General features: G+C 44.0%; 1 protein-coding gene across 4 annotated transcripts in view; it reads left to right on the forward strand.

Annotated features, from left to right (window-relative positions):
- Positions 1-8,322: 8,322 nt before the first annotated feature.
- CLIP4 (CAP-Gly domain containing linker protein family member 4) overlaps positions 8,323-12,623 on the forward strand; it is a 34,261-nt gene continuing 29,960 nt past the window's right edge. Inside the window, exons 1-5 of one of the 4 annotated variants that reach the window (XM_084261224.1) lie at positions 8,323-8,361; positions 9,404-9,436; positions 10,275-10,334; positions 11,670-11,718; positions 12,293-12,430. In XM_084261224.1, the coding sequence (XP_084117350.1) occupies positions 12,307-12,430 (124 nt within the window). In that variant the 5' untranslated portion in view covers positions 8,323-8,361; positions 9,404-9,436; positions 10,275-10,334; positions 11,670-11,718; positions 12,293-12,306. Of the gene's footprint in view, positions 8,362-9,403; positions 9,437-9,765; positions 9,828-10,274; positions 10,335-11,669; positions 11,719-12,292; positions 12,431-12,623 lie in introns of those variants that run through there. The other 3 variants (XM_084261223.1, XM_084261226.1, XM_084261225.1) reach the window with 3 other exon arrangements.

Here is a 12,623-nt window from a genome sequence, read left to right on the forward strand (position 1 = left end):
AATCAAACTCACTGTTTCATCCCGAACTGCAGACTGGCCTTTTTCTTGAGTTTTCCATCAAGTTCCCAGTTTTGTTGTCAGTTTCCATTGTCCTTTGCATCAAGACCTCACACACTTACTGCCTAGGACCTGCTCCTGAAGTTGTGCACTGTCCATTGTATGTCCCAGCTCAGGTTTTCTTCTTTGATTCAAAAAAGGAGTGTGAAAGCTCTGCTGGATTTAGAGCTAATGGATTAAGTGTGGCTCACTTCTGTCTTGACAGATGTCTGCTACATGTAAGATTTTAAGCTCATTAGGGTAAGCAGACACCAGCCAGTCAGCACCCGTGTTGTATTTATAAAGGAAGATATTTTTTTCTGCACCATATTAGGAGGCAAAAGGGGATTCATACCTGTCCCTCCTTTCTTCCCTTGTTGCAGAACCATAAGATAGAATTGAATGCAGAGATCCAAAGAGGCTGTAGTTGCAAGCCTGTTTGAAGGGAAGCTATTCGAACAGGCACATAAATGCTGCTAGATACTTCTTAACCAAGAGAAAGGTGACCTTGACTGAGAAGGTACCCACTGGAGAGTACAGGACACAAAATTAAATGGATTAGAGATGCCTGTTAGACTTCTGCCTTGAGGGGCTTCAAGATTTCCCCCTACTTGCAAGTGACAAGCTGTTTACTTTTGCCTTCTAAGACTTCCAAACAAGATTTTGCTTTTTTTTTTCCTCCGGTGATCATTCTTGGAAAGTAATTTTTTCACTTCTGGGGAGCTTCCCAAACTGAAAATCCAACCTGCACAATAACAGCACTTGTAGAATGAGTTTTACGTATGTTAAGATGGTGTCAGTGCCTAGTAGATCCAAGCTTTAGAATTCCTATGACTGTCTACTCTAAGAGAAAGGAAGCCAACAGAAATATAGACCCCTTTTTGAAACCAACAAGCCAACAGAAAAAAAAAAGAACTGTTGTTTGACTCACTTCTGAGGTCAGGGCAGAATAATGCCATTCTGCAAGAGAAATTAAAGAAGCCAAAGTAGGAACTGGCTGAAGCAGAAGATAGTTGTCTTTGCCAAGTATTTATTTATGAAGGGCAGTATGTGGATGGGGGGGGGGGGGGGATAATTGCAATCACCCCCAATCTCCCCCTTCATTACTGAGAGTGGACTATGTGGATTCATTTTTAGTTTCCAGATGCAGCTTTTCTACTGAAGGTGGCTATTTCCCAGTGCCACAGAGGTTTCAGACAGCAGTGGCCAACTCTAACGCTGACTAGAAGCCCACTGCTTCTCTCTGGCAATGTGATTTCTAGCTGTGTGGTCGTGGGTATCTTGCCCGTAGAACATTCCCAGACTTTGAAGAACTGCTTCCATGATTCATTCCTTGGTGCTGGTCTGCAGTAGCTGAATATCTGCATGGAAAGTCATTATTTTCTGCAGCCTTATTGCTCACATCCCTTTTTCTGTCCAACACAGGCAGCAAAATTACCTTGTTTGACAGGGGACGAGGTGTGACAGCGATTCCCAGGAAAAATATTAAAATTCTATATGCTTTCTCTAAAGTAATTTTTCTGTAACACAGAAATTGTACTTAATACACGTGATGGCACAGTCATTTCCTTCAGTGCTTTTCTGGAAGCTGTCAGGTAGTTACTTCTTGGCTCTGCTGCTTGCAAGTCATGTAGCTCACACTCTGGCTGCTACTGTGTCTTGTCACAATGTAGTTTCTACACAACGGCCCCAGCTCTTTTTGCATTCCCTTTCCAGCACGTATCTAATGCTTTCAAAGTGGAGAAATGGAGCAGCTGCTTCATCCCAGAGATCCCGATGAGCAGAATGCTACAGCTCTCCACAACAAGACAACGAAAGCACATCAGATAAAGCAACTGGCCTTAGTGCACCTCTTCTATTTATGGTGGTACTTGAGAGACATCTTGATGTAGCTGCTTAACGTTTGTGCTGTAAAATCTGTCGTGACTTTTCTCCAAAAGGCAGATCCAACAGGTCCATTGTTTGCAGTGGAAATTTTGACAACTAACTCCATGCGAGTTTTGTAGTATTTGAGAAGTTTTCTTTTTCCTTTGATTTTCATGTGGCTTTTGTTTATTGTTTCTAGCTATTTTCAGGTCATGCGTTAATGTCTTACAGGAAATACATGTATGGTTAAAAAATGCTAAATCCTGGTTAATGATAATTTGTTATGTATTCATTTATTATTTGAAATAGTAATATGAACTCAATATTAACTTTATTATTTATTTATTATTAAATAGAGATCCAGGATCATAAAAACACATTTTAATAAGGCATCTATTTCCTCCTAACTTTAATTGCAGTTTGCATGTACATGCAATATGACTGTTTAATGTTGCCTCAAATTTTTTAGCTTCTGTGATGAAGCGGGAACTTTTGATGTGCCTGTTTCCAACCACATACAAAGCTGCATTTTCCTCATCAATATTCTTGTTACTAAGTACTTATATATTGCTTTGCATGTCTTGAGCCACTTTAGAGAAACCCAAATGCTTTAGCTCATGGAAAATGCCAAGGTAAAGGCTTTTGTCATGCAACAAAAGAGAAGACAAATTGATCTTAGGTAAAAAGCAGTGGTAGAAGAGAAGTATTTTTGAGTGTAAGAGGCTAGATGAATTTGTAATCTGTAATTTATGATTGCTATATGTCATTCCTGGTGCAGTTGCTATAGTAATGTATTTTGTTTTAGGATCCTGCTGTTTGCCCAACACAGATTGAAAAGGAAACAGTTGGTCACGTTCAGGTGTTACCTGTGGATTTGCAAGTATCCCAGATGGATGCAAATCTGTATTTGAGGAACAGACCCTAGGAAAGCACCAAAAATAAACTAATGAAGGGTTAAAGGAGGCTTTGCTTTGCGTGTGGACTGTGTGTAAATTGCCTTTGCTCCTCCCTTCATATAATTTCTTCATACTGTTAAAATTGCAGTATTGTCATTTTGAGGGAGTTGCCTGGTCACATAGCACTCCTGAGGGAAGAACTGTAATGTGCAAACCCTGTTAGATATAGTTGGTGTAACTGGTGATTAAAACCAAAAATTAGTCTGGAAGTGACCCTGTAAGTGCCCTAGAAAAGGGAAGAATAAGTTGTGACTCTGGACAGAGGTGTGCGATACTCAGACCACAGAGGGGGTTACAATTCCATAACTACAGGATGGATTTTAGGGCCTTATGAACGGTGGTGTGATTAAAAACTTATGAAATGTCAGTTTAAAACTAGTAACATAAGCTTAAAAATTATGGAAACAATGGAATATGATAATGAGGGACTGTTTTTGAGAGGCTGCAGGCTTTAAAAAGGAAATGTGTATAAACGCTTGTACCAAGTCTTAAAAATTTAAGGTTTTTATTTGTGGATGACTTATGGGGAAACTGAATTTCTTCTCACAGGAATTGCAGGGAGCTTGAGTGATGGCAACAACTTTAAAGAGCTATTTTACTCTGAATGAAATCTCTCTTCTTTTATGTCAGCAAATTGAATATAACCAGAGAGCTGTTCATATTGCTGGCCTAGATACCACTAAATAAATAAGAAATTGCTGCTTTTTATTTCAGCTTCTCCAGCAGGGCTGAAACAGTTCTAGGAGATGGAAGAGATTCTCTCCTTTCTGTAATCACTTAGACAAATACTTAGAAAGCTTCACCCTGTTTCCCCTGTGGAAACCTGTTGACAATGGTTAGGAATAGGAATGTCATGGTTTGAAGGAAATCTATTTGCAAAGAATTAAATGGAAGCAGTGAGTCTATAGAGTGCCCTTATTAGTGGAGATGGTGCAAATGAAAGAAAAAATTCATTTTAATTCTGGGTCAAGGGTAAACTTTTCAAAACCGGCTGGCTGAAGCTCAACTCATGCTTCTCCTTTTTTTTTCTTTATTTTTATTTATAACTTGTAAGTAAATTGCTTCAGACTAACTGCATGAGACATTATGAACTCGAAGCTTTCCAAAACCTGGTTTGCAAAACCAGAGCCTTTAAAACAAACCAACCAACAACCAACCAACCAACAGGAAAAGAGCAGCACATGAAAAACACTTGGAAATAGGTAGGAAGCCAGTTCCCTTCTCCAGAAAAAACACTTCATACAGGAATTAACATTCAGCTGACCCAAAGGAATTGAGAAAAACTGGATGACCACTTGTGGTCAGCAGTAGTTTTGTGAGATATATTTACATTTGTCGGTTGTTTTTGGAATGTGTATTCTGGTCGCTTAGTCATAGCTTCTCTTTGCTCAGAAGTCCATGGGTATTTAAAAGCTTGCTGCCTGTAATGAATAGATTCACTGCTGGTTTCAATGGTTAAGACAGTAGCTGCCAAAAGGTAAGGGTTAGGACCAAAAATTGTGTGAAACAGCATAAAGCTTTAAGTATCTATTTCCTGAATTATGCAAATCTAGGAGATTAAAAGGGCACAGTCCCATTAGCCTAGGCAGTGGTTACATCAGTTCTCATATGCGAAACGATTTCAAGGAATTGAGGTGAGGCAATTTAACAGGCAGGCGGTGGCTCCTGTCATTTTGAGTGAAGGTGACAGTGTTGATTTGGGATCTAGAAGTGACATCCAGGTGATTTACATTCCTGAAAAATACCCTAAGAAGCTACAGAAAAGAGCACAGCTATTTAGCCTCATGCCTCTTCCACTTCCCAGTGGGTTCTGTCACCTAAAGCATCTCAGGGTTTGCCTGAAAACCGATGTAAAACCAGCACTCCCCCTGGCAGAAGGTCTCACAGCACAACGTGTGTATGGTAGCTGCATGAAGCCACACCGAACCCGTGGGGAGCCTGCAGCGCGGCAGCTGCTGCCCAGCAGTACGGCATGCTGGGGCAGGGGTCGTGGTGCTAGTCCAGACATGTGTGTGTGTAGCAGATGTTTATACTGGAGAGATGATTTCCTTTCCCTGACTGGGCACTAATGAGAGAGGAGCCGAGTGGCTCTTGATGAAGTGCCAGGCTCGAGGTCGTGGATCCAGAAGCAGTGGAAGTGATCCGAGGAGCTGGGAGTTGCAGGTCTAGCACAAACTGCAGAGAGCAATTTACATGCTGGGGTGCTGACTGATGCTTGGAGGGACGAAGGGTGGCATGTCCCTTGGGAAATAATGCTGGAAATAGTACTGGAAAGACCAACAATGATGACTGGTAGCCTTTTCTGTAGGAGAGAAATGTTCTGACTGAGGGCAGACACGCCGCTTCCTTGTTTCACACGCAGCTCTGAGGGTAGCTCGTGGAGTATCCATGGTCTTTGGAACATGCTTTCTGTTCTGAAGCCACACTGAAAGGTGGTATGTAAGCATGCTCACTTTCAGAACCTCTCTGCTGCCCTAATTCTTGCTCTAGAGTGGCTCTGCTTGAAGCTACAATGTCTTCCAAAGCCATTTAAATGATCCCTTTCCTCTGACACATACATTTGTGTAGATGAAGGAACTGGTTAGTAATACCCTATTTCTGCCCAAAGGAGAACCAGGAAGTGAAATAATATTTTAGTTAAAACAGGCTTGTTGCTCACAAGCATTGTGTCTCGATGTTCCTCCCAAGGTGTAGCCCATTGTTTGGAGTTCTCCAGGTGCTCAGCAACTTTCCTGCCCATGGCAGCACTGAATGAGTCAGACAGGATAGCTCAACAGACTTTTATTTAGACTCATATCCTGGTACGTCTGAGTGGCTCTAAATGATACTGTGAAAAGGTACAGAATGAGGTTGGGGGGGGGTTTTTTTGTGGGTTTTTTTTTTTTTTAATTTCTATTGTAGGGCCTGGGGGGGAAGTCAGGACAGGCAGAGCTTTTGGCAGGCAATGGTGTCTGCTATAGTTGTAGCACTAAGTCACAGGATTCACTCTGAGCTGAAATGTTTGGGGTTTTTACCTTCACTGCTCCAACTAGAAGGATGTTCTAGAACCCAAGATACTTTGTTAGGTGATTGCTTTCATTTTCTACCATAAAAATATTCACAGACATTCACTCGCATTCAAAGTTTCTTTTGAATTCACGCATCATTTTCCATGGTTAATGGCAGATGGCAATCATGCTGCCTGTCTCAGCTTTCACTCTGCTGCATTAAACAAGCCACGCTCTGGTGACCTCCTAAACCAGGCTGTTCTTTTCCTTGACTGTGCTAACAAATCATCTCTGGACACGCAAGATTAGCTGCCTCTCGGTGAAGAAAGGTTGGCCAAAACTGTGTGCCATTTCCCAAAGGGATGGCAGAAACTGCTGGCACCAAGACTTCCCTGGCACAACTCTCCAGCTATGCACCCTAAGACATGTTTGCTTTTCATGCCATTATCTTGCATTGGTAATGACATTCATTGTGTAACTGTCGACTGCAATCACATCATTTTCTTCTTCAGTCACTTCCATAAGTTTATCCCATACATCAATCTTAGCAATTTTTAATTTCAGTTTGCATGTCCATACGATATGACTTGTTAGTTCACTCCTTTTTAACAGCAATTCTTTCCTGTTTTTTTTTTTCCTCCTCATTTTGCTGTGTTTCTTCTGCCAAAATCATTAAAGAAAAATATGAAACAAAGATTAGTTCCAAGAATAATACCCAAGGATTTCCCTGGTAACCTCCACCCGCCCAGTACCTTCCATTCAACTCAACACAGTTTCCCCCTGTGCTTGCACTTTACCTCCACTGAAGTTCTCCTAAATTCTACTCTTCTTGAGCATCGTTAATCATTTCCATTTCAGGCACTTCCCTACAGTCCATTATTCAATATCAGTCATAAAACACTTCCTCCTCAGAACATCAAGCATCCTAGAAAAGGCACCTATCAACTGCAGATGGAAAGTTTATATTTGATCTTACTTTAAATCCATGTCTTTGGTTATACTTCGAAATCTTTTCCTAAAGTACTGCTGAGGCCAAAATAGCAGGCCTGCATTTCTCTGCATTACAACTTTTCTTTGCCTTTTCTGACGTATGGAACATTTCTAAGAAATGGAAAAATTATCTTAGCTTTTCTCTAGCCATCTGGTATGTTATTTACTATCTCAACTGCAACTGTATGTTCGCTTCTTTCGATTTTCAAGTCTCTGGGATCTGAAAGCACTTACAGTTCTTCACTTTCCCAGTACTTCACTTCTCATTCCCATTATTAGTCCTGCCTCTGCTCCACAATTAATATTATCACTGGAACCCCCCTCCCCCCCCAAAAAAACTAGCTATAAGCAAATTATGTTTACTTAATAGTGGCTCACATTGAGGACAAAAATATAGGACTTAGACATCTGAGTTTTTATCCAGGTTGAGTTCCCTTTGAGTGGTCTGGATTTGAACCATACAAAAATGGGTTTACCACTGCATGGGTTTCTTGGAGATTACCAAACTTTGGATTTAGATCCTTATTAGGTTTACAACACCCCCTGAAAAGCCCTCTTGGAAGTTGCTGCTTTTGTTCCTCCAATTGGTTAGTGAGGTAACCGGGAAGTGCAGATTTCTAAGTTCTGTGCTTAAACCTACCAGTGATTATGTGTGACCTTCAAGCAAGTCCCTTTCAGCAACTGCTGGTGTGTACACACTTTTTGGTGCACACAAGGACTCAGCCCCTGAAGTCCTCCATTAAGAAGCACTGCGCAGCCATCTCTTGGCTGTCTTCCCCCAGTCGTACCTATCCTCACCTTTTATTTTGGCGGGGGGAAGGGGGGCGGGCAGAAGGAATGGAGCAGTGGGGGACCAGTGGAGAGCACTGGTATTATTTCCCTGTTCACCCATAAACCAAAGCAGCCAGAGCAGCGGTTTCCAACTAACTCTCCCTTGACCTTATTTCTGAGCGCTGGTGAGGGCAGTCGCAGCTGGGCTGCAGTGTTGTGTGACCGGGGGCAGGTGCAGTGGATTAAGCCGAGGGATCCATCCTCTGCGTGGCTCGGGCCGGTTTCCAGGCCGCTCCCCGCCCAGGCCCAACGCTGGCCCGCAGTGCCCCTGGGTGAAACGGCCCCTTCGGCCGGTGTTTCAGCGGGGCAGGCTGAGAACCGCCTCCTGTGGTCACAACGAGCTGCGGCCGGCCGGCTGCGTCTTCCTGTTAGGAAACCGGAGCCTGTAAACTGCATCCCCAACGACAACGCCGGTCTCGTACCTCCTTTTGCCTCAGCGCTGGAGCTCTGCAGAGCGACCCGGCCCACGCCGCCCCGCCTTCGGTGCGGAAAACCCGCCAAACACCACCTGACCCGCGACGGGTCCAGGCCGCAGCCAGCAGCGCGCCAGGGCCCGGCGGCAGAGAGGGGCGGGGAGAGGAGGGCGGGGCTGCCGCCGATAGGCCGGTGGGCGGGGCGGGCGCCGGCCTCGCTGCGCTCCCTCAGCTCCGGGAGGCCGTGGGAGCGCTCGGTTGGTTTCTTCCCGAGGAGAACAGGTGAGGGGTTGGAGGGCGCGGTCGCGTTCCTGTGGAGGAGCGGGACGGGGACCGGTCCCCTCCCGGCACTCTCCCGCCTTTCCTCCGCGCGGTGCGGGAGCGGGCTGGCCGCGCGGGGGTTGCCGCAGCGGGCGGGCCGCGGCCGGCCTCGGCCCCCGCAGCGCGGCGATCACCGCCCCCCCCCCCAGCCGCAGGCACACGCGCGGCTCGCAGGGCCGTGGGTCAGCCCGACGCGCCGGGGCGGCACGGGGCAGGGCGGCGAGGCGGGAGCGCCGTGTGGGGGGCGGGGGCGGGCGGCTCGGTGCGGTGGCCTTGTGGGGCCGGCCGTGGTGAGGTGTTACCGAATGAGGCTGAGGCGGCGGCTCCTGCGGCTGGGAACCCCTTCGGCTCCCGGGGACTTGCTCAGGTGACCGCGGCGCGGTTCCGTCTGAGCGTACCTGGCTTTCTCGGGGAGGGGGAAGTAACGCGGGCGGCTCTGAGCGGGCAGCGCCGAGCTGGACAGCTCTCGGACCTCAACTCTCCTGAACTTCGTTTCCCAGCGCTCAGTGCCGAGTTGCAAGAGAGCTCCGCGGGCCGGCTGGAGAACCAGTTCTGAGTGTACCTCTGTACACCTGGCACGGCCGCTGCTCGGGCTGTAAATCCTGCGGAGCGAGCAGCGCGTGTGTCAGGGTCTTGCTCTCTGAGCTTTGCTTGTCTCCCCGAGTGTACGTGACAAGCGGCCCGTTGTACAAGGGTAGTGTCAAAAATCGCATCGTGCCTGTGGCAAGTTCTGCTGTCAAAGCCCTAGCACAGTTGTCATTCGTTGCTTGAAGTGCTTTTACTAGCATCTGCAGGTTTTTTATAGTGCTGTGGGAAAACTGCACTTTAACACAAACTGCAGATTACAAAGTCTGGAGTAGGTGAGAAAGTTAGATCCTGTACTATACAAGTCCCTGTGTGTTTGGGGTTTTTTTTCAGTATGCAGACGTACCAGGTGCTTGGCGGTAACACGTGGACATCAGGACACTTATTTTCCAGTGATATTTCTCTTTTTTATTTTTAGATTTAATTCAGAAGAACGTATGGCTGGCAAATAGTGAGTATGATACTCTGCTGCACTGAACCGTGCTTAATGGAAGCTTGGCATTGCTGTGAACAGGAAAATTCTGTCCCTTCTTTCATTGAATTTCTCTGTTTCTTTCTGTCTGGCTAACCTCCTCTTACTAATGTATGGAAATCTCTTCAGGAAGACCTTCCCTTCCCTTTCACCAGGACTCTTCTCATCTGTGTCTGTATGTGTTACTAATACCTCAGGCACTTGTGTTTTTGCTCAAAACATAAGTCATGAAGAAGGCAGTGTCAGCTTGTCTTTTTCCCTCTCTCTGAAATAGTTTTCAACCTTTTGCTTTTCTTTTGCCTTCCCAGGTATGCGTGTGTGACACTAACTGATTGCGATGATCTTATACCTGACCTAGCAGTCTCTGGAGGTAGTCATGGGTGCAGAACATGTTGTTGCCTTGACATTGCATGGTTCAGTACTGTGTCGTGACATGGTAATATACTACTAGATCCAAATTAAAATTCCACTATGTAAGGATGTGTGTGCACTTAGGTCGGGGGGTGTTGGCACTAGTGTGAACATGCGAAGTGAACATACGGAGTTTGGACAGCATGTGTGGTGTCGTGTTTGGGTCTCCATATCACCCACCTGGCAACATGGTTGCTTTCCTGCCTGCTTTCCTTTGGTAGCTTGTGTGCTGAATTCTTCTCGCTCACGTGACAGATTGTATTTTCCCTGTCTGGCCCCTCAGAGTAAAAGATGCCCTGGATACTTGTGAACAGACAGATTTTGTTCTGTTCAGTCTCCTGTGTACATTAAAGAGTGGGGTTTTTTTTTGTAATAATTTTGAAGTGTCTCTGATTTCTATTTCCAGCAACTTTTGTCATCGTGTTTTACAATTCTCATCTCTTCCTGTTACCATGTGCTCAATCAGGTCTGGCAACTTTTCATTGTGTTTCTTTAGCTTCCTTGGTGTTGTACTGGCAGCACTGTATAAACTGCTTGTAATTCCTTCCCTGTCCTTCTCTAACTTAACAGGTTCAGCTCTCGTCTCTTTTACGCTTGTGCATATTGTTTCTTTGTGCATTTCATGAGTGTCTGATGTGCTACCTGTGAAAAAAACGTGTTGTGGAATCATGTTTTACAAAGGTTTGCATTGTTTTGCTGTAGGCTCTGAGCAAGTATCAAAAGGTAGCAAATTTATTTCACTATTGCCCTATAAAAGAGATCTAATTAGTGACTTGCAGCTTAAGAGACTTTCTAGTCCCTTGAACAGTAAAGTCATTGCCATTGTGTTGATGGTGACTATAGAGCCATTAAAATGTAAACTCTAACTTTTCCTTACTGGATGAAAATAATAATTCAAATAATGAGTGATAGTTTTGGCCTTGTTGGATCTAAGGATGCTGAAATCAATGCAATTTGGTAATGCTGTGAGAAGAAACAGTTCTGCCCTTCATAGTGTCTGCCTCCTTGGCCTTTCCTTTGTGCCAGCACATGGACTAGTACAGCTGCATAACACTGAGGAAAAAAGCTAGTCAGCATTTTTCTCCGTCTTGATCTTTTTTCCAAGCTGAGGGCAGTGTGGGCTGTACATGATGTGCCAGAAGAGAAGGTTTTCATTTTATGTCAAGATTAACATCTGTAATCCCCTGCTAAAATGCTTTTTATATTAGGATATAGATTATGGAGATCCCAAAATAGTGTGACTAACTTATCTGGGGAAATATTAGCACAAATCTATGCACGTAGCTTCTTGGAGCCTTGTAGGATACAAAACACAAGTCTCGGAAATGGATGACTACTTATTTTCCCTGTTCACTTGTGTATAGATTAAATGTAGTAAAACCAAACATGCTTTAAAGCTCCACAGATTCTTTCTGCCTAGCAAACTGGCTAAACAAATTCCTGAGTAAAGAGCACTTTATAGCAATCTCCAGAATAAAAAATGATTGTCTGGTAGAAGCACAGCTTTTACCCTCAATATTTAACCATGAAAATTCAAGATGCAGAGTTTTAGTTTTCAACTGTAAGATAGTCTCTGATAGGGCAAAAATGTCCTTTTCTATTAATAATAATGGGTAGGGTTTTGGGGGGTTTTGGGTTTTTAGTTTTTTTTATTTGATTTGCCTGACTAGATGCCTTAGAAATGGTAACCAGCTCTTCTCTGATTTTAGCGAGTGAGCTGTAACTAGAATGTAACTTGACCTGGTTGTTAGAAAATGTCTCTATAATTGTGACCCTTTAATCTACCTTTTTTTCCTCCTAGGTTTCTCTAAGGCCTGAAAAGTTTATTGGAAACAACCAGAGTGGAGGTGGTAAGTATGCTATTTTAAAGCATAGAGGGGAGAAGCTGGGAGAAAAGCTGCTGTGGAAGTGTGAGTCCGGCAGTGAATCACTCGATGATGAATTGTCTGCAGCTTTGTGTGGGAAGATTAAAGCACTGAGAATTTTAAGAGGAGAAAGTGGTAGCTGGTAGCACATGCTTATTGTTCACAGTGAAGAAAAGGAATATCCATGCAGAGTATGAGGAAAGGTACTTGATACTTCACATTTTCAGAAAGCTGTAAAACGTACTAATCCATTCATCATCATCATGTACTTCCTAATTGTTTTCGTTACTGCTCAAGAGGAAAACTGGGGAGAAGTATCATGTTTTACATTAATAATATGCAAGTTTAATGATTAAGTCAAAACTTGGAAGTTGTGTGTTCTTGACAGCATGTTGTACTAGCTTTCACAATTAGTTTGTAATGGTAGTAGTAATCTGTGTTTGCAAACAGGAAAGACTTTAGTCTCATTGCACATTATATTTTACTATGATAGAATGAATCCAAAGTATTTTGAATAGGGGTGGTTATTCTTTTTTTCTTTTTTTTTTCCCTCCTGAAGTGGTTTTCTAGAAGATGACCATAGAGGATCTCCCAGAACCTTCCTTAGAAGGAGATTCCCTCACTGAAAGAGAACGGCTCTTATTCCCAAACTCTGTTACTTTTTCTGTTGCTGCAGCACCAATGCCTTCAGACTGTGGTATGTACTTGGAGCAGAAAATGTATTTGTCATCAGCTGAGAAAATATTTGAATAATACATTCTAAGCAAAAGCTCTCAGTTCTTCATTTATTCCTTTTTTTTCAGAAGCAGCTTACTGCTTGTTAAATGTGTTCTGGTTTTCAGCTGGGATAAAGCTAATGTTCACAAGAAGCTGGGAGGGGATGTGGCCAG

This window comes from Gallinula chloropus, assembly GCF_964237585.1.
Source record: "Gallinula chloropus genome assembly, chromosome: 3".
Classification (NCBI taxonomy): Eukaryota; Metazoa; Chordata; class Aves; order Gruiformes; family Rallidae; genus Gallinula; species Gallinula chloropus.